The sequence below is a fragment of the Mauremys mutica genome, chromosome 1 (assembly GCF_020497125.1).
Source record: "Mauremys mutica isolate MM-2020 ecotype Southern chromosome 1, ASM2049712v1, whole genome shotgun sequence".
Lineage (NCBI taxonomy): Eukaryota > Metazoa > Chordata > Testudines > Geoemydidae > Mauremys > Mauremys mutica.
The window spans coordinates 304,434,028-304,454,871 of record NC_059072.1 but is presented as its reverse complement, the minus strand read 5'-3'; the positions used below and the strand labels follow the sequence as shown (position 1 = coordinate 304,454,871).

Here is a 20,844-nt window from a genome sequence, read left to right as displayed (position 1 = left end):
ATTTCATTAGAAATATTAATGAAGAAGATTCTATTCACATCCAAATTGGATCTTGGGGGTCTGTAGCAGACCCCAAGCACTATACCAGTGTAGCCTCTGTTACCATTCTTCCCCAAAGAAGAAATGAAAAGAGATGGAACAGATAAACCAAAACAGATTCTGGTTTATCTGTTCCATCTCTTTTCATTTCTTTACAGTCTAGTCATTAAGATACAATGCTACTCCACCACCTTTACTTTATTTGTCTTGCCTGACCAGCACATACCCTTCAATTCCAGCCATGATTACTATTCCACCATGTTTCCATTATCCCTATAATATCTGGTTTCATTTCCCGATTTGTAGTTCTAGTTCCTCCATTTTGTTACACAGGCTACTTGCACTGGTGTACAGACATCTTAGTTGTTTCCAATTGGCCTCTAGGGATAGTCATTTTCTACCAGTATCATCTCGCTGACTGTTACTGTTATTGGTCTTGGCACTATCTTTCCTTTTGTTATCTGTTCTCCTACCCTATGTTGTTCCTGTCTCCATTGCTGTATCCTCTGTCACTGGATTTTCCTCTGGTTCAATATTGGAAACAGGCGTGGAGATTACATCAGAATCTCCTAACAGTCTCCCCCATAATTCCTAGTTTAAAGCTCTTTTAATCTTTGTGCCAACTTGTATCCCAGAAATCTCTTTCCCTCCCCTCTCAGATGGAGTGTGCCTCATGAGAACAGTCCTCTAGCCACTGGGAGGCATTCACGGGAAACATCCCAAAGACCTCCCTATAGCACCATTGCCTGAGCTCTCTGTTGATCATCATCTTTTATATAAAAAAAACCCACCTTCATGAATTTTTGGAGTTGGCAATACTGCAGCCCTATGTACATACCCATGAACCTTCCACAGTGATCTGTGTGATTTGTGCATTGGCCTGCTAAACCCAGGGTTGTGAGTTTAATCCTTGAGGGGGCCATTTAGGGATCTGGGGCAAAAATCTCTCTGGGGATTTGTCCTGCTTTGAGCAGGTGGTTGAACTAGATGATCTCCTGAGGTCCCTTCAAACCCTGTGGTTCTGTGAAGGCATGCCTGATCACTGAATGGTGCCCTTTTCTGTTAGTGTGAGTGCACGGGTTCCATCAGTGCCTCCTTCAGGTCAGGAACCTCAGCTATTTACATCCCTTTGATATCTGACACAATGGCCACCTTGATCACATGTCCCTGCAAATCACAATGCAAATTTTCCACAGTGGGTACTGTTTTGGCCACAGCCACGAATTGGTACCCAGCTGATCTATTGCTATCTGGGGCAACCAGATTCTACAGGGGTGATCATCTCTCTTAATTTTCATTAGTTGTCTACATTTAGGGGAGCTCCTCCTCATGGTCTGGCACTGCAGTATCAGGGCTAGCTCACCACAGAGGCACAGAACAGTCTCTTTCCATATCCTGATGTCACACAGTCACTGCAGCTCATCCAAGATCTTAAGAACGACTCAGTCACACCTGCCTGTGGTTGTAGTGCACACCCAAAAGCCACACTTTGCCCACTGAAGATCAACTGCCAGTACAGCACAGAGCTGTCTACTCAGGCAGTGGTAGGTGCATGAACATTGCTCCATCATGAATCAGACGGGTGCTGACAGAAAATCCGTCAGCTGTATTCCCACAGCCTCTTCAGCTGCCTCACAAATGCTTTTCAAAAGCTGCAGCAGACATCTTTCTTGCTGAGGAGGGATAGAGCAGAACATTCACTCTGGTGTCCATTTTGAGAAAAGGATGATGAAATCGTAAAAGTAATCAGGGGACTTACATGATTTTCACTGAGGAACAATGGGAGTTTAACTCTTCCACCACAGCTCCCCATAGCTCCCAGAAGACATGCTGAAATTTCCCAGAAGCCCCCACTTCAGCAACGTGGGCCAAGAACTGAGGGATAGATACCTGGAAGGGAATATGGTACACTGCTAGCATGGACACAGAACAAAACTGCTGCCAAACTGCATCAAAAACAGCATGAGTAGTGTGGACACACAGCACAGTTGGGGCATACCTCTGTGAGATCTTACTGGTTCCAAAACTCTAGCATCGACAAGGCTTAAAACAGCAATTTCTCTCCATATACAGTGGTGCCTCATTAGAAACGTTAACACATTCCAGCAGCACAGCGTCACCGTCTCATGCTTGATTATGTTGCAAACTGAGATGAGCAAAATGAGCTTGAAATTGTCCTCTCAGCACCATTTGATAGTGGAGAAAATAACTCCTTCCACTACCAACCCCCTGACTAATATACAGTACTTAAGATAGTCTGCTGACGCATTCATAAATTAATAGGATTTCATGTAATTAAAATTTTAAATAAATCTCTAACATGGGCTCTGGTTTTGGATTTCTTAATTTCAGCTATGGAAATTTGGCCTTTGACATCGTGGGTTTTTCCCCCCTCTTTTCTTTCATCCACCAGATTTATAAAATCTCATTAGCATACTAAAAAGAGCAGAAAAGAAATTAATTGAAGCCCAGAATTAAAAGGATCACTAGTTTCTTCATGTTAACTTTAGAGCTTTACTCCCTACGTGGTAGGTGTAAATAACATGTGGGTGTGTAACAGTGGGTGGCAAAGCTTTTATGAGTCAAATGGGAGCTAAGAATTAGAGAACTAGTGGAGATAGTTTCTATGTAGCTGGGGAGATTGGGTGGGGCCCATATAAGCAGAGAAAAGGAGGATGTTAGGAAGAACATAGGATAAGTAGCACATTTCACAGATTATGGCACAAGTTAATAGATCGGGTACATTAGATAAGGTACAATAGATCAGGTACATTAGATAATAGATAAGGAACATTTATACAATTTTTGATAGAAAATCACAACCTCTCCATAGAAGATGCGGAGCTCTGTCCCTTAAGCAGCCTGCATCAGCTAAGGAAAGAAGGTTCATTTGGGGCATTCCACTGCCCCCCCCTTCTCCCCTCTGCACCAGGTGCTTCCTGGGCACCATGCCTTGTTCCTTCACTTAGGGCTGTCAACTTTCTGATTGCAGAAAACCGAACATCGCTGCCCCATCCCCTGCCATGCCCCCTTATGGAGGCCTCACCCCCACCCACCCCTTCTCCAAGGCCCCACCCCTGCTCACTTCATCCCCCCCCCTCCATTGCTCACTCTCCCCCACCCTCATTAATTTTTACCTAGTTGGGCAAGGGGTTGGGTGTGGGAGGGGGTGAGGGCTCCGGAGAGGGGCAAGAAATGAGGGGTTCGGAGTGTGGGAGGGGGCTCTGGGCTGGGGCAGGGTGTAGGGTGTGGGAGGCAGTATGGGCGGTGGGCTGAGAGTTCAGGTTCTGGGGTGGGGCCAGAAATGACAGGTTCAGGGTACAGGTGGGCTCTGGGCTGCAGCAGGGGTTGAGGTGTAGGAGGAGGTGAGGACTCTGTCTGGGGGTGCGGGCTCTGGTGCGGGGCTGGGGTGCATGAGGGGGCTCAGGGCTGGGGCCAGGGGTTGGGGTGCGGGCTCTGGGAAGGAGTTTAGGTGTGGGAGGAGGCTTGGGGATGGGGTGCAGGAGGGGGTTTGGGGTGTGGCTCCAGGCAGCGCTTACCTCAGGCGGCTCGTGGAAGGGCCACACATTGAACAACAACAAGAAAAAAGAATTAAATAAGCACCATCCAATCTGTGCAGTGAATGAAGTGGGGGTCGTCTAGAACAATGTGATCATGTAACTGAAGGCTGTTATCTCATATTGCATACACACATGGAGTTCAAATAAAGGTTGCATGGGGAATGATCGGCTGAGGAACTCCTCCCTGAACCACAGTGTGGCTTCAGGCCATCCCGAGGCACAATTGAAATTATCTTCATGGCACGACAGATTTAGGAGAAGTTCAGAGAGCAACACCAGGAACTGTTCATGGCATTCATTGCTCTAACCAAGGCCTTTGACTGTATCAGTCGTGATGCCCTATGGAAAGTGCTGTGTAGGTTTGGCTGTCCCCAGAAATTCATTTCCATCATCAGACTATTCCATGATGGGATGACTGCCACCATTTTGTGCAACAGCTCAGAGACCAAACCATTCATCATTCGCACTGGTGCCAAGCAGGGCTGTGTCATTGCGCCAACCCTCTCCATTTACCTTGCTGTGATCCTGATTCTCATCCGTGACTACTTTCCTGATGGATTCAGGATTGAGTATTGTCTGGATGGTCAACTCCTCAATCGCTGACATCGCCAAACAAAATCTAAGATCACAAGAACTGATATCACTGATTCAGTATGCAGATGACTGCATCATTCTTGCACACACAGAGGCCAAACCTGCAAAGTACCCTAAATCTTTTTGCAGATGCCTATCACAGCCTGGGTCTCTCTCTCAATATTGTGAAAATCAAGGTACTCTACCAGCCCTCACCTGCACAAACTATTCTTTGTACTCCACAACTCACCATCAGTGGAGAACCTCTGCAAAATGTGGACCATTTTCCATACCTTGATAGCTACCTCTCCCAAACAGCCAGCACTGACACAGAAATTGAAGACAGGATCCGCTGTGCCAGCACATCCTTTGGAAAACTACTCAAATGAGTCTTCAGTGATAGGGATTTGCAAACAGGCACCAAAATGTTGGTTTACAACGCAGTTGTCATCCCCTCTCTTCTCTATGTGTGTGAGACCTAAGTAAACTATAGACGATAGCTCAAGTGGCTGGAGTGGTTCCAGCACTGCTTTGGGAGGATTCTTAGGATCAGCTGGGAAGACCGACACACTAACATTAGCGTTCTCTCTGCAGTCAACATCAGCAGTATAGAAGGGCAGGTCATGAAACACCAATGCAGCTGGGCTGGCCACTGTGTACATAGGCCTGACACTCTTCTCTCAGTTAAGTCATGGAAGAATGTTGGCATACTGTGGGGCCATGCGGGTACCCATAGCAGTGCCGCTGACTTGAAGGTATAAATCATCCCCAAATATGAAATAGTTGTGGGTGAGGAGACGATTTATACCTTCAAGTCAGCGGCACTGCTATGGGTACCTGCATGGCCCCACAGTATGCCAACATTTTTATGGCTGACTTAGAACAACGCTTCCTCAACTCTCGTCTCCTAGCGCCCTCCTCTACTTGTGCTAGATTGATGAAATCTTCATCATCTGGACCCATGGGAAGGAGGCCCTTGAGGAATTCCACCAGGATTTCAACAATCTCCACCCCACCATCAACCTCAGCCTGAACCAGTCCACACAAGAGATCCACTTCCTGGACACTACAGTGCAAATAAGCTATGATCACATGAATATCACCCTATACCAGAAACCTATGGACCGCTATACTTACCTATATTCCTCCAGCTTTCATCCAGACCACATCACATGATCCATTGTCTACAGCCAAGCCCTAAAATACAACCAGATTTGTTCCAGCCCCTCAGACAGAGATATACCTCTACAGGATCTCTATCAAGTGTTCTTAAAATACCCACCTGGGGAAGTGAAGAAACAGATTGACAGAGCCAGAAGGGTACCCAGAAGTCACCAACTACAGGACAGACCCAACAAAGAAAGTAACAGAACGCCACTAGCCATCATCTTCAGCCCCCAACTAAAACCTCTCCAGCGCATCATCAAGGATCTACAACCTATCCTGGAGAACGATCCCTCACTCTCACAGACCTTGGGAGACAGGCCAGTCCTCACTTACAGACAGCCCCCCAACCTGAAACAAATACTCACCAGCAACTACACACCACACAACAGAAACACTAACCCAGGAACCAATCCCTGCAACAACTCCGTTGCCAACTCTGTCCGCATATCTATTCAAGGGACACTATCATAGGACCTAACCACATCAGCCATCAGGGGCTCGTTCACTTGCACATCTACCAATGTGATATATGCCACCACGTGCCAGCAGTGCCCCTCTGCCATGTACATTGGCCAAACCGGACAGTCTCTATACAAAAGAATAAATGGACACAAATCAGACATCAAGAATTGTAACATTGAAAAACCAGTAGTAGAGCACTTCAGTCTTCCTGGACACTCAATAACAGACTTAAAAGTGTCCATTCTTCAACAAAAAACTTCAAAAACAGACTTCAACAAGAAACTGCAGTGCTCGAATTAATTTGCAAACTGGACACCATAAATTAGGTCTGAATAAAGACTGGGAGTGGCTGAGTCACTAAAACAGTAATTTTCCCTCTATTGATATTGACACCTGCTTGTCAACTGTTGGGAATGGGCCACATCCATCCTAATTGAATTGGTCTCATTAGCACTGACCTCCCATTTGGTAAGGCAATTCCCATCTTTTCATGTGCTGTATATTTATACCTGCCTACTGTATTTTTCACTCCATGCATCTGATGAAGTGTGTTTTAGCCCACGAAAGCTTATGCCCAAATAAATTTGTTAATCTCTAAGGTGCCCCAAGGACTCCTCATTGTTTTTGCTGATACAGGCTAACACAGCTACCCCTCTGAAACCTTAAAAAGGGAGGCATCAATCCAACAAACAGAGAGGATTCAGTGCAGAAAACACTGGTGCCACACCATACACCAAGCCACAGCTCACTTTGTTTCCTTCCCCTCTTGTCCCATAACCCTATGCCAGGGATCCCCAGTTTTCTAAGGTTCCACTCCCAGTATTTCCTCTTAGCATTAGGGGTTGGGGGGTCTTGAATACCTGCCCACAGAGCTCTTAGTCTCTTGTAAGTTCTGACCTGCCACCTACGTGACCCCCTTTGGTTGCTAGAACTAGAAGCTGAACTCTGTCCGAGGACTCTGGGATCCGATTGGCTCCCTGCTTGTATTTAAACTGAGCGGAGGAACAGGAATTTGTCCGTGCAACTGGATTTTTCCTGTTTAGAACTGCTTTCTTTACACTACCTGCTCCTGCTGCTTGACTCTGATCTCCTGGTAACCTGACCCTGCCTGCCTCGTGACACCCGACTCCTCGTGTGCCCTCTGGCCTCTTTCAGACTCTGACCTTCTGGTATTGGACTCAACCTGGCACTCAGCACTCACTCTGACCACTAAGTCAGATTGTTCTCATCCCAGTCATGACACCTATTCAGTCCCAGTTTCCCCCAGATTCCAGTCCCAATCCTCTCCCATGGCTCCTTCTTCCATTCTACATGCCCTGCCTCCCCCCTTAAGTCTGGATCTTGTCCACTCTGCACTCAAGTCAGACAGCTTGCTCCTCAAACTGACCAGTCTCATCTGGGGGTGGGGGGAATCGGAGCATATGAGGCACAGGCTCCCTGTTCTTAGTACTGGTGCCCAGTCCCAGTCCAGCCCACAGCAGCACAGAGAAAGTCCTACTATGCCTTGGGCTGGTGCATGCTCAGTGTGATGGAATCTTTGGGGAATGTATCTGTTCAAGTCTCTTCTGAGGATATGCAAATTTGATTTTTCAAATGCTTATAACTTAGCAAAACTTGAGTGGAATGTCACAGGAACAGCAAAAGGCACATCTCTGACACAAAGGCTGCCCCCCTGCCAAATTTCAAGTCCTTGCTCCAAAGCAAGGAGGGGGTTGGACATTATGTTGTTCTGGGGGGCTACACCCACCATCTCGAGATTTAAATAGGCTTCTCTCTTTTACCAGAGCTACATTCACTTAAAAACACTTGTGGAAAGTGTATTTATTATGGAAGTTTAATAACTTGGTGATAAACATTTGTTGAAGTTTAAGAACTGCTAGAGGTCTGTCATTTTTATATTGTAACTATTGAACCTCAATAAATATGGTTTTAATAATTAAATGGCATTTAATTAAACACTAAAAGTGACTTTTTAACTCCTTGACTGCTGCTGAATGTCCCAAGTTCCATATTTGCTGCAGAATGCACATTCTGAGCTCTGCTGGGATGTACCAAGAACAACCTGATGTTTCATTGATTTTAAATGGTACATCAATAGGATTCTACAGCACAGCTAATAGAGTGGAGGACAAGCAGCAAATTGGTTACATTTAATCAATTCCTTATTTGAGATACTTCATTTATAGTGTGGCTCCCAGATTATATGAATGAACATCAAAACAGCATGAGGGAGAAAATTCAGACATTGTGGACTTTAGAACTAGAAATCATTCATAAACTGGGAAGAAATATAGAAGTAACGTGAGGTGTGTCATAGGTGAAGTGTGCAGGGGCTGGGGAGGGCATGGGAGTCTAATTCAAAGAGAACTTTATCTGCCTTAACTGACACGTAAAAATATGGGAGCGAGGGTCTACCAAGCCCGTTGTAATTCAACACAAAAGTTCAAGCACCCAAGGAAACAAGTCATTTGTGTCCATAAAAGGAACAGTGTCTGCTTCTCACCTGAACTATTTGTAAAATTCCAGCTTATCAAGGTGCACTTGGCTGTCACTCAACCTATATTTTCACAAAAAATCTGAAATGTAGGGCTGCAAGTGACTTCGAGAAATCATCAAGTCCAGCTTCCTGCACTGGGGTTGGAGCAAATAAACCTGCGTGTCCCTGGCAGGTGTTTGTCTATCCTGTTCTTAAAAGCCTCTAGTGACAGGGATTCCACAACCTTCCTTGGTAACCTATTCCAGTACTTAACTATCCTTGTAGTTAGAAAGATTTTCCTAATATCTAACCTAAATTTGCCTTGCTGCAGATTAAGCCTATTATTTCTTGTCCTACCATTAGTGACATGGAGAACAATTGGTCACCATCTTCTTTATAACAGCCCTGCACATATTTAAAGATATAAGGTCCTCCCTCAGTCTTCTTTTCTCAAAACTAAACATGCTCAGTTTTTTTTTAACGTTTCCTCATAGGTCAGGTTTTCTAAACGACTTATCATTTTTCTTGTTGCCCTCTAGCCACTCTCCAATTTGTTCACATCTGTCTTAAAAGTGCAGTGCCCCAAACTGGACGCATTACTCCAGCTGAGGCCTCACCAATGCTCAGGAGAGTGGGACAATTACTTCTCGTGTTTTACATACATCACTCCTGTTAATGTGCCCCAGATTGATATTAGCCTTTTTGGCAACCGCATCACATTTTGGTTCATGTTCAGTTTCTGATCAACTATGACTCCAGATCCTTTTCCGTAGTACTTCCTCCTGGCCAGTTATTTCCCATTTTGTATTTGTCTATTTGATATTTCTTTCCTAAGTGTAGTATATTGCACTTGTCTTTATTGAATTTCATCTTGTTGGTTTCAGACCAATTCTCCAATTTGTCAAAGTCATTTTGAATTCTAGTCCTGTCCTCCCAAATGCTTGCAACCTCTCCCAGCTTGGTGTCATTTGCATATTTTTCCACTTCATTATACGAGTCATTAATGAAAAAGTTGAATAGTACCAGAGCTAGGAGAGACCCTTGTGGGACCCCACTAGCTACATCCTCCCAGTCTGGCAGTGAACCATTGATAACTACGCTACAGTTTTTCAAACAGTTGAGTACCTACCTTATAGTAATTTCATCTAGCCCACATTTCTCCAGTTTGTGTATGAGAATGTCATATGGGACTGTGTCAAAAGCATTACTAAAAATTAAGAAAAAGCACATCTACTGCCAAAATGGCAGTAGAGAGAGAGTGCAGTCTTCTGGGAAGAGCAGGGTGTTGGGACTCCTGGGTTTTAGCTTCTGATCTGCCACTGATTTGCTGAGTGACTCTGTGCAAAGACTCCCATTGACTTTGACTTTGGATCAGGTCCATGACCTGTCTGAGCAAATAAGCCAGGATTTTGTGAGAATTAATTAATGTTTCTAAAGCACGCTGTGATTGCTGGGTAAAACCCCGTTATACAAGTATCCAGAAAGAGCTAACTACTAACAGCAGTTGCTCTTCTGTCAGCAATCCTTATTGGCCAGGTACGGAGAGAGTCATCCCTGCTCACTGAGCGTGATGTTCTCATTTTCCTGTCAGCTAACAGAAACGAATAACCCTACGGTTCTCAGTTATTACTAAAGCAGAGGCCAAATTCTTCTCTCACATACATTAGTGTAAATCTAAAATATTCAGATTATTTATATCCCAGTAGCGCTAACAGGCCCTAATGAAGATCAGGGGCCCATTGTGCTAGGTGCTGTATATGCGCTTGTGGTGACCCTGTCTGCTTCAAAGAATTGACAGTCTATATAGTCCAGACAGACAAATGGTGGAAGAAAGGAAAGATCATTATCCCTGTTTTACAGCTGGAGAATGGAGTCATAGAGCGATTAAGTGATGTGCCCAGGTTCAAACAGAAAATGTGTGGAAGAGACAGAAACTGAACCTGGATCGTCTTCATCATAACAACAAGCCCAAACGTCCTCTCTCTTGTTTTGTAATTCAGCTGAGTTTGCCATGTATTTATAAATATGCCTTTTGGCAAAAGGATCAGTTAAGCATTGCACTTGATTGATTGTTTTTAAAGAGAACCACAGTCCAATAAGTCTTACCTTAAAAAAAAATGACAGAAGGAAACTGTTTGTGTGGGTCAAACATGGGAAAAAGTTCATAAGTATTCATTTGAACACTTAAACTAATTCACTATTGTTATACTCATGCCTCTTTGTGTGTGTGTGTGTGGGTGCAACTCATGCCTGTGTGGAGAACCAGCAAAAGGCCTATATACCACTTAAATCTCAAGGGTTTTAGGAGATATTCTAGCAAATGAGTTTTCTGGCAAGGATGTTCATTGAGACTATGGATTTTAAACAAATCTTGCAAAATATTTGCAGAAGTGAATTTTGAATTCATACATGTAAGTATTCTTACCAGAAACTCAATGCCAAGGGTTGCTGTTATCCAGTTAGACAACAGAAGCACACCATGTGACCTTCATGTAATCAACTTATCTTGAAGTTCCAGTATTTCATACTAATCTGACCTGAAACAAGATACCATCCTGGCATTCTTCACTGAAATGATATAACAAATCCTTTCCAATACTGAATACATTTGAGAAATTCACAATTTGTTTGTGGAAAATTCACAAAGCTAGGAAGAGGTAAAATTCAATGAATTAAATTATTCATTACAAATTATTTACCCAGCTCCTGAGCCACTAAAGAATGATTGTCATAGCATGATATTTGCAGAGACATGTCTTTTTTTTACCTTGACTACGATTCAGATGGATGAGCTACCATTATACACCATGCTAGTGTAACTTATCAAATTAGGAGAATACATTTTTAAATTCAATTATGCCCTCAATGGAAATGGTTTATCTGACTCTGGTAATCTTTGGAGAGGAATTATACACAGTTAATAAAGCTTTACATTTAAAAACCTAATTTTGAATGTTATTCCAGAGGTTAATTTAAGATCCATCTTCCAAAATGGAAGTTAAATAAAACTGATAGACGGTTGGAATTTGTTGAGTGGTTGAGAGGTTTATCCGCATGTGAGTAAGAGTTCATTAGTTTTAATTAGTATAATCACTAATGTTGCATTAACAATTTGCTGAGTGAAAGTAATTGCTCACACCCATTGTATTAGATGGGGAGATTAGAATTCATTTTATGAAGCAATTAGCATTTCAGAGATTTAAAAAAGGGCCTTTTATGATCTGCTGTCGCAACAACCTCCTTCACCAAAGATGGTTTAAATTAACTATAACTTTCATCCAAATAAGAAGAAGGAAGAAATGCAGGATAAAGTGTGAACTTGTCATCCCTCTATGATAAGCAGGCAGCTAAAGGCAGACACCTTAATTAGTTTATAATGATCTACTTTATTTTCCAGGCAATGCTGGTTATTTATCACTCTTTGGTTCAGTATCTTGTTGGAAATTTTAAATTCTTGGATTTTAACACAACAAAATACATACATAATAATTTGGAGTAATAATTCTCCAAAGCAAGTACTAGATTGTTCAGTACATGTTTAAATGATCCATTACTCTTTGTATCAAATATCGAAGAAAGTAGATGTACAGGGTCTCAGTGAGTACCACCTATTACACAGCAGCACATTTAACATTGTCCTCCGCCCATTGTATCTTTAGAGGTTACATATCAAAATTCAACTGCCTGAAAAGCCTGGACTATACAATCATGCCTTTCAAGTGAATATTGATCATTTACATAGTGGGGCAATTTACGAGTGGATATCCCCCAGGATGTCTGGGGTGACAAAGTCCAAGTGATGTGGAAATAATAATGGAAGGAGACTTCAGTCCAAAATGTGGTATAGGGTGGGATAGTTAGGCCTCAGCAACTTGACATTCACAAGTCAACGCCAAATGGGCTGATAAATTCCCAGTTCTACTAGAGACATAATCAGGAGAGGGGTGGGTGATAGCTGTTCTGATACACACTGTTATTTCCTACTTCAGGTGAAATGTGTTAAAATGAGCAGTACTGGACAAAGTGTCAAAACATTATATCAACACATTCATTTCAGCACATGGTTTGTTCTGCAACAGCATGCTCATTGTCTCTCATTGCTTTTGCTGGTGCATGAACACCTCCCATGGCTGAAAATGGGTTTCAGGACTTGGGTTTCAAGTAGTAAACTGCCACTAGTGTTGAGTGAACTTTGAAGGGTTGAATACTCATTGCATTCTTTTTCCTCTGTCACTCACAAAATCCTGTGCTGAGGAGGTGTTGGCAGGTCTCCTCAAAGCAGTGGATCTTGGAGTTAGCTCCCCATTGAGATGTATGAGACAGTTCCTATCGCTCAGAGCTATTGTTTCAGGATGCCCGCAGTCTGAGGCAGAGGTCACTTCATCAATTAAATTCAAAAACATAAATTGAGCATTTCTTCACAACCATGAGGATAGAAACTTGTGTTTTTTTGTAATGAAAGCTGAAATGTTGACACAATCACCAGGACTCCAAGAGCTGATGTCTCTGTACATGGGCTATTGTGCCACTGCCTCAATCTGTCGTGTGTTCACCTTTAGATATATATGGATTAAAAAAAGCAAGATTTAGGCACAAAGTATTTTTTTTTCATAAAGAAAAATACTGAAGTCATCATACACAATGAAAATTGATTTTGGTTCACAAATTTTGTGTTATACAACATGCTATTTCAGATTTTAAAAAAAGTCCATGTTTGCCAGAGTGTCTCATTAAAGGGTAATAAAGCTATAAATATTGCATTTCCCTGTTAGGAGCTCTAAGAGCCATAACTGCATAAAATGCCCCATACTCTCCTTGTTTTTTACAAAATACAGATTTGTTTCCCTTGAACTAATGCAATCGCTTTTTAAAACACATACATCACTTTCATTTAAGATGATTTATTGCAGTCCTGCTGGTTTATCTTTTCCCCAGCAGAACGAGACAGCTGCTGGTACCTTTTGTTGTCTATACAAGTCCACATCTTGCTCACAGTGGGTATGTCTGATCTCAAAGGTGCTGAGTTCCTTCTGCTTCCATTGATGTCAATAGGATTTGCAGGTGCTCAGCACCTCTCAGGCCCAGGCCCTGTAAGTATGTTCCAAGTCAGTGCCTGGAATGGTATCCCCAGCTTTCATCGTGGTTTTTTTTCTCTTCTTCTTGCAGTATGTATCAAACAGGCATGCAGTCGGTCAGACCTCCACAGAGCAAGGCAGCCTTCAGTCCCACCATCCCCCTGAGACAGTGCACGACCCGCAACTGATTCCTTGCATGTGCCCTCTGTTTTCTTGTCAGTGGGAAGGCCATGTAGAAGTGGTGGTATCACATCTGAGACAGACGCACCGGATCAACATCCTTCATGGGGCAGAGATTGTTTTCCTGGCCACAGACATGCACCTCCCTGCACCAACAGATTGGATAATAATGCATTCTTGCCTGGGCCACCATTTTTTGCTTGTGCTCAGGAAGCAGGAGAAATACGAAGGCCACCCCCAGTTCTTTGCCACCATGATGTTGATTGGCACCCCCACACAAGCCGATAACTTCACCTACAGGCTCGAGCTCAACAGGAATCAGAGACGCCTGAAGTGGGAAGCTACCCCGAGATCGGTACTGGAGTGCGTTGACTCTGTCATATCAGACGGCGATTGCCTGGTCCTTAACACCTCACTGGCCCAGCTCTTTTCTGATAATGGAAGCCTGGCTATAGGAATTGCAATAACTGCGAGCAAAGTTCATGCTGCTGAAGCAGAAATGTAAAGAAGAAAACTCTGTGCTTCAGCAGCTTGAGAAAGCCAGAACTAATGGACTTTTTTGGGGTCTCAGGTCTTTTATGCTCTTTCGTACCTGTCCACAGTGGGCATTATGTAAACATCCAATGATTAAGGCCTTTGTGTAATGTATTCGCTGTTTTGTTAATACAATTTTATGACACATTTTAACAGTGATAATCAAGTTGTTGTCTCCATCAAAATAAGCTACTGAATCTCTTGAGCAGAGACTGCCAGCATGGAAAGACCCAGCAGGGTGACTTGTAGAATCCTTGGTTTGGTTACACTATGCAAATACTTTTCCTTTAGCGTCTGCCTAATAACCAAGTACTAATGACGCTCTCAGTTCCTGGTAGTAAGGTGAAATATTTTCTTTGGGACAGAGGCTCCTGCTTGGCCCATTTGTGGGTGTCACTCATTAGCAACTTCATAGGAAGTGGGGGACTGCAATTAGTTTGCTTAAAATGGAGCAACTTGCAGCTGTCCAAAGCTTTAAGGCACTACACGAGAAGACGGCAAGCTCCAGCATGCAATACTCCATCAGACCTCAGCGGATGGTCTGCATAGAGCATTGCATCATATGACCCACCACCTCTAGGAGCCAGTATCACTATTTAAAGGCAAGGGGGAATCATAGACCTAATATCAAATGGCAGATCATATTTATCCCACAGTTATTGTTTATTAACAACAACAACAGCCATGATCATTTAACACTGATAATGAGGTGGAGACTAAAGCCCACGAACAAGTTGGGCCACATTGTGCTAGGCACTATAAAAACATAACAAATGGCAGTCCTTTCCCTCAAAAACTTATAGTCTAAGGGCATGTCGACTCTGCAGCTGGGAGCTTGCCCCCCAGCCTGGATAAACTATGGTCGCTCAAGCTAGCACACTGGAAGTAGTAGCGTGGACATTGTGGCACAGGTGGTGGTGTGTGTTAGCCACCTGAGTACAGACCCGGTGGGTTGGCTGGGCTTGTACTAGGGCAGCTCCACACTGCTATTTTTATTGTGTTCGCTCAAGCAGAGCTAGCACATACCATCTACCTGGATTGGAAGGCATGCAGGCAGCTGCAATGTAGATACATCCTAGAGGATATGCTTTGGCCTCTCATTATACAGAACAGGCACTGATGATCCATTCATCCCTTAGATTACTCTGTCCACTGAAGAAAAACCCACTACCTCTACACAGTATTCACTCCTCACTGATCCAGGGCCTGGAAATCTACCTTTTAAATCAGATAACACCACCCAGCTGGACGTCATATTGAACCAAATTAAGTTATATTCTCATATCGCTCTCGAGAGTGACTGGCTTGCTAGAGGAAAACCAATCTGTCTCTAAAATCAAGGTATCCATAATCTATCATGAGGGCTTTCATTGTTTAACATTTATTTTCTCAAATATTCAAAGGGCATTTTTCAGAAAAGAAATCTAAAGCCTGCAAAAGTTTCCAGGAGAAGTGTTGCAGCGTGATTGTGCTGTTGTATTCCTGGCCCTCAGCCTCATGGCTTTCACTCATTAATACAGATTTTAAAGTGACAGCTGGAATATCTACCTGCAATATGAATCTTTTTTTCCTCCAACTTTACATTCCCCCCCTTTTTCTATACATCCCCCTGCTCAAAAATGTTCATAGGAAACCAAGTGAGAGTAGTGTCATGAAAATTTGTGGGTTTTTCACAGAGCTATTATTCTATGATAGCTCTTGATTCTGACCCATTTCTGGTACTGAATCAGCTCCAATACCCTGGATCTGAGTATCCCCAAATTTAAGGCAAGTTCAGATCCAGATGTGGAGTTGAACTTTGTGTCTGACCACTGTTTATAGAAGGATAAACTAAAGGTACATCTTCACTTTGAGAAAAGATGTGTTCTTAGCTTGAGTTCACTAAGATTTTACCTCATGTTAGTTAAGACAAGGTAGTTTGTAATTTTCACATGTATTAGGTTGAGTGGGAGAACCTAGGGTTTACTTTGACCTACTAAGTCACATGAAAACTACAAACTGCCTTGTCATCACTAGCTGTTTACTCATGTTAGTTACCATGTGTCAGCTAACTCAAGTTAAGAACACCTCTTGTTTCCTAGTAAAAAGAATGCCAAAATCTCCAGATCCAAGTGCCCCTCTACCAATGGGAAAGTCTAGATCTGAACAGTCTGGCTCAGGCCCCACTCTCCTCATCCGAAAAAATCGGTGGTGGAACCCTGCCTTTAATTTTTTCCTGATTCTGAGTGAATACCAGGAAGATAATACTGAGCTACAGACATTCATTGACTCTTAACCTAGGAATTTATCCCAGCTGGTGGCACTGAAAATCAAAGAAAAGTCAAGATTTCATCAACAGGCTCGGGCCTGCCATTCATAAGTGGATAGAAATGAAGTATGACTTCTGAAAAGGAAGTGTCAGTCTCAATAATGAGATCACAGTGGTACAGTGTAAGCTGTAGCGTAGTTCTCTGCTCTAAGTGAATTCTGGTTGGAATGTGCTGGTTATATTTTAATGCACTAAAATAAAAGGAATTTCAGAGCAGCTTATTTTTCTATGCACAGTTAAATATTCAGAACTGGAAACTGCTGCACATTTTCTTAAATAACAGTAATAAATAAATCATTGGCATATTGTGGCTTTAAACTGGAGTCTCTAGCTCCTCAGGCAAATGATCTTTTACTGAACTTAAATATATATATATATATATAGCTCCACTAGCTTAAACCAGCCCAGGCCTTTGTATGCTAAGGTAAAAGCATATGAACCTGATAATGAAATAGTTTTCTATTCTGGGTGGGGATGACAGAACGCAGAACACTAGAGGTATAGCTGCTCCCCAAATTAATCATGGTCAATCTAAGTGACTCCCTTTACATGGCTTCTTTTGGAGTATCTGCTAAATAAAACTCAAATGTTTTCAGATTTGTATAGTATCTCCTGACATAGAGGGCATTCTAATTGATTCATTGTTCAAAATGCATGACCAACCCTTTGTGCCACAAAGTGAAGGTGAAGTGGACTATTTCAGTGGGAAAACAATGCTACAGAAATTAGAAAATTTTGGCAAATAGAATCAGTGAAATTTGGTTTGCATGCATCCTTGAAATGGCCTTACTATAAGTTTTTATACCTCTCCTGTCATGGCTGAAAGGCAACCAGGGCTTGGTTTCACAAATGAGAACCTGGATTTTTCACTTTTGGAACTAATATTATACTGGAACACTCAGTGCTTCTAGCATACATTCCATCCAAGGATCTCAAAGCCCTTTGGAAGCTTTGATGAATTAAGCTTTACATATCTGAGAGGTAGATAACTATCCTTGTTTTAGTAATGAGGAAATTGAGGCTGAGCTAAGTCCACCTTGTAAAATTCTATTTCCCCACTTGCCTAGGGTGAGAATATTTTTTTGACAAATGAGAAAAACAGCATTAGTTTTTTCCCCCATTATCATCAGCCTTCATGGTGAAGGTTATTGTGATGGGTTGGATCACAGAAACCCCCTTGGGAGCTGCCAACTGATGTGCCAGGACTATCTCTGCTCCTGTTTTCCCTGCCAGCTCAGGACCCCAGCACCCTGTCTTGCTGAGCCACAGCCCTTGTGGGTGAAGACCCCCTCCTCACTCCTATGCAAAGTCCAGCTCCAAGATGGAGTTCTGGAGTCACCTGGGCAAGTCACATGTCCATGCATGACTCAGAGAAGCCATTGTCCACATGGTCTCCAGGAAGACTTTTTATGTGGATTGGAGCATTCCAAGATCCATTGCTCCCCAAGTGCTTCCTGATCGGGTACTTAACCCTGTGAATTCCTTCCTAAAGAAGCTGACCAAATGCCTCGCAAATCTTGCTTGATTTCTAAGCAAGTACACAGCCAATATTCTTAACCTTAAGTACAAAATGATATATGTGTACAAATAGGATGAATAGATACAGTAGACCATAACTTTTACAGAGATATGTTACATGGCACAGGCAGCACAAAACATATTCCAGTTATGTCATATTCCCATAAAGCATTATGGGGTGCAGCGTCACAGGTACATGAGTAGATCTTGGGCCTAGCCTAGTAAATTTTCATGACACTCCTGTAAGGCTGGGCCAAGTGAATTGCCCACAGTCAGATTAGAAAATTTGACTTCCTTTCCCTGCTCTAACCAACAGAATTCTACCTTAGGGTCTTCAGTAAGAGGACACTAGTCCTTTTAGCCCATCCCACCCCCCATCCAGAATTAAGCCCACACCATATATATAGATGACTCTTTATAAGTCAATTAGGTCTCATCAGCCACTCATTTTGCTTTCAGAATAATGGGGGAGCCTGCTCTGGGTGGCAAAATGGAGGATAGTTTTCTTCCTGTTGGAACATTACTTCATAACATTACATTCCCTCCAATATAAACAGACACAGAGCAATAAACAAACCAACAAAACCAGGAGAGAATGTGAACTCTGGAATAAAATTTCTAATGATTTGCTTTAAAAAAAAAGATAGATATCACTGCAGAGTGCCTCGCTCATCATCTCTAAGGAGTGAAGCCTTGAGGGCCAGTACTGAGGCACTGGTTACCTTTCTGTGCATGTCATTCATGCTACAACACACATACCATAAGAGCATGCATCGGCATCTGACAGCATGTGTTAATGTGGGTTCTACTCCCAAAAGTGACTATGTAAAAATGACATCTCCTTACACAAGAGATCTGCTGCCTGTGTGTATTCAGAGACAGAGCTGTTTACTTTAGACACAAACAGAAGTTCTCACTACCTTTTAATCCAGTGAGCAGTACATACTCACCTCAGATAGGAGAAAGAGGCTCTCATATTCTCACACATGCATCATTGAAAGAGTTGTTAGGGCAAAAGCCTGTCTTCAATTATCATTGAAGACAATGGAGTACCACAGATGTAAGAAGGGCAACAATTTGAAGACATTAGGGATGCACACATATATCCAAAGGCATGATCTGACCTTCAGAAAGAAACGTTACATCACAGTAACTGTTCTCTGAATGTATTTGCTTCTGCAGAGCCACACAGTGGAAGCTGTGTGCTGTTGTATTAATTTTGATGTAATACGTGAGTTATAGACATTGGAGCTTGGGCTGGGGTTTACGTCTACACCACTATTGAACAGTCCCTAGCCCAAGCCCCACAAGCCCAAGTCAGCGGCCTCAGGCCAGCCACAGGTGTCTAATTGTGGAGTAGACATACTCGAGGGAGCCAGCATCATGTTCTGCAAGCATCACCAGTAAGCACCCAGCCCACCATGAGTGATCCAGACTCCATAGACAACAGTTTGGGGGGGTCTCTATTCTAGGGTTACCTCAAAGGAGAAAGATTTGAAAAACTCAGAACCTTAGATTTAGGAGCCCTTGAACCTGAGCCTCAAACCCATGCCTCCATGAGCCTTTCTTCCCTGACAGATCAGATTCCTTGTTTACAGACGAAGGGCTTGTGCCAAGTTAACTTGACTTACAACTTTGGTGTTACCCCTATCTTGAGTCCTGTGCACACATAAAAATCCTTAAGTCGAGTGTGATGGTACTTTTAATTCAATTTGACTGGCCCATTAGAGAATACAAGCTACAGCCTGAGTTAGCACAACTCGTCAACTAACGTGACCATTCTGCAGAATGGATGCAGCCTAGTGTCACTAGTTAGCCAGTGCCTTTTCACCATTCCCCCTGTGTGTCCAGAAGGGACGGACAAATTCTCTCACAATTCACTGAGTAAGAATTCATTGAGACGCTCAGCTTATGGCAGTGCAAAAAACCCTGGAATGTGCCCCCAAATGTCATAGTGCAACTCACAAGCGAGTGCAGTGCCAGTGTGAACATAGCAGCTCGGGTGTGCCAATCTCGATTGAACTAGGTTAACTCGAAAGAAGTAACGAGCATATATAACAGTGAAGACATAGTCACAGAAAAATTTAAGCACTGGTTCTAAGTAACTTGAATCCTGGATATATGCCAGGGGACTGCTCCATTTGCATCTTGGATTCTCCAAAACCTTTTCTTTATTAATGGGTGTGAGTCTCAGACGCCTTTCTTTGGTCCTGGATATAAAAGCACAACCATTAGATGAGTAAGTGCCCTTTAACCAAGCACTTTAAGCACCGGGGCTGTTAGTCTGAAATGTACATTATAGTGGGATAAGAGGAACACCTATTAAACCTCTTAAATTTATGCTCTTTCTCAACCATGTTATGGGCTTGATGCTGGAATCACTTGGTGAAATTCTGTGGCCTATGTTATGCACAAAGTCAGATTAGATTAACATAATGAACTCTAAAAACATAAACACTGTATACCTTAATAATGAAATTAAGGACTATACAACACGTTATAAAAGGCAAAATATTTTAGCAGAAAAGGCTAAAAAACCAAATCACCTAACCTTAACTGAGGCAGGGAGAGATTTGGTTGTGTGGCTGCACAGGCTGGCAGAAAGAGAGGAAATGAAGATACTGAGATGCAAGACATGCATCCGACAAAGTGGGTATTCACCCACAAAAGCTCATGCTCCAATACGTCTGTTAGTCTATAAGGTGCCACAGGACTCTTTGCTGCTTTTACAGATCCAGACTAACACGGCTACCCCTCTGACACTTGAGGTGCAAGAGGCTTTTTACACCCTCATTTCCAGAATGTGGTATTCCAAGGAGATGCATGCACACACACCATTATCTATTTATAACTTTCAATGTGTTCTGTGGTCACATAGCAGGACAATAGTCTCCTATAGTGCAGATCAGGAGAGGCAACATCTTCAAGCAAATTCTTCATTACTGGTGATAA

At 42.8% G+C, this 20,844-nt stretch overlaps 1 protein-coding gene across 1 annotated transcript in view; it reads left to right on the top strand.

Annotated features, from left to right (window-relative positions):
• SIAH3 (siah E3 ubiquitin protein ligase family member 3) overlaps positions 1-14,087 on the top strand; it is a 73,437-nt gene extending 59,350 nt beyond the window's left edge. The window contains exon 2 of the mRNA XM_045000724.1: positions 13,444-14,087. Coding sequence (XP_044856659.1) covers positions 13,444-14,037 — 594 coding nt within the window. The 3' untranslated portion in view covers positions 14,038-14,087. The remainder of the gene's footprint in view (positions 1-13,443) is intronic.
• Positions 14,088-20,844: the final 6,757 nt, after the last annotated feature.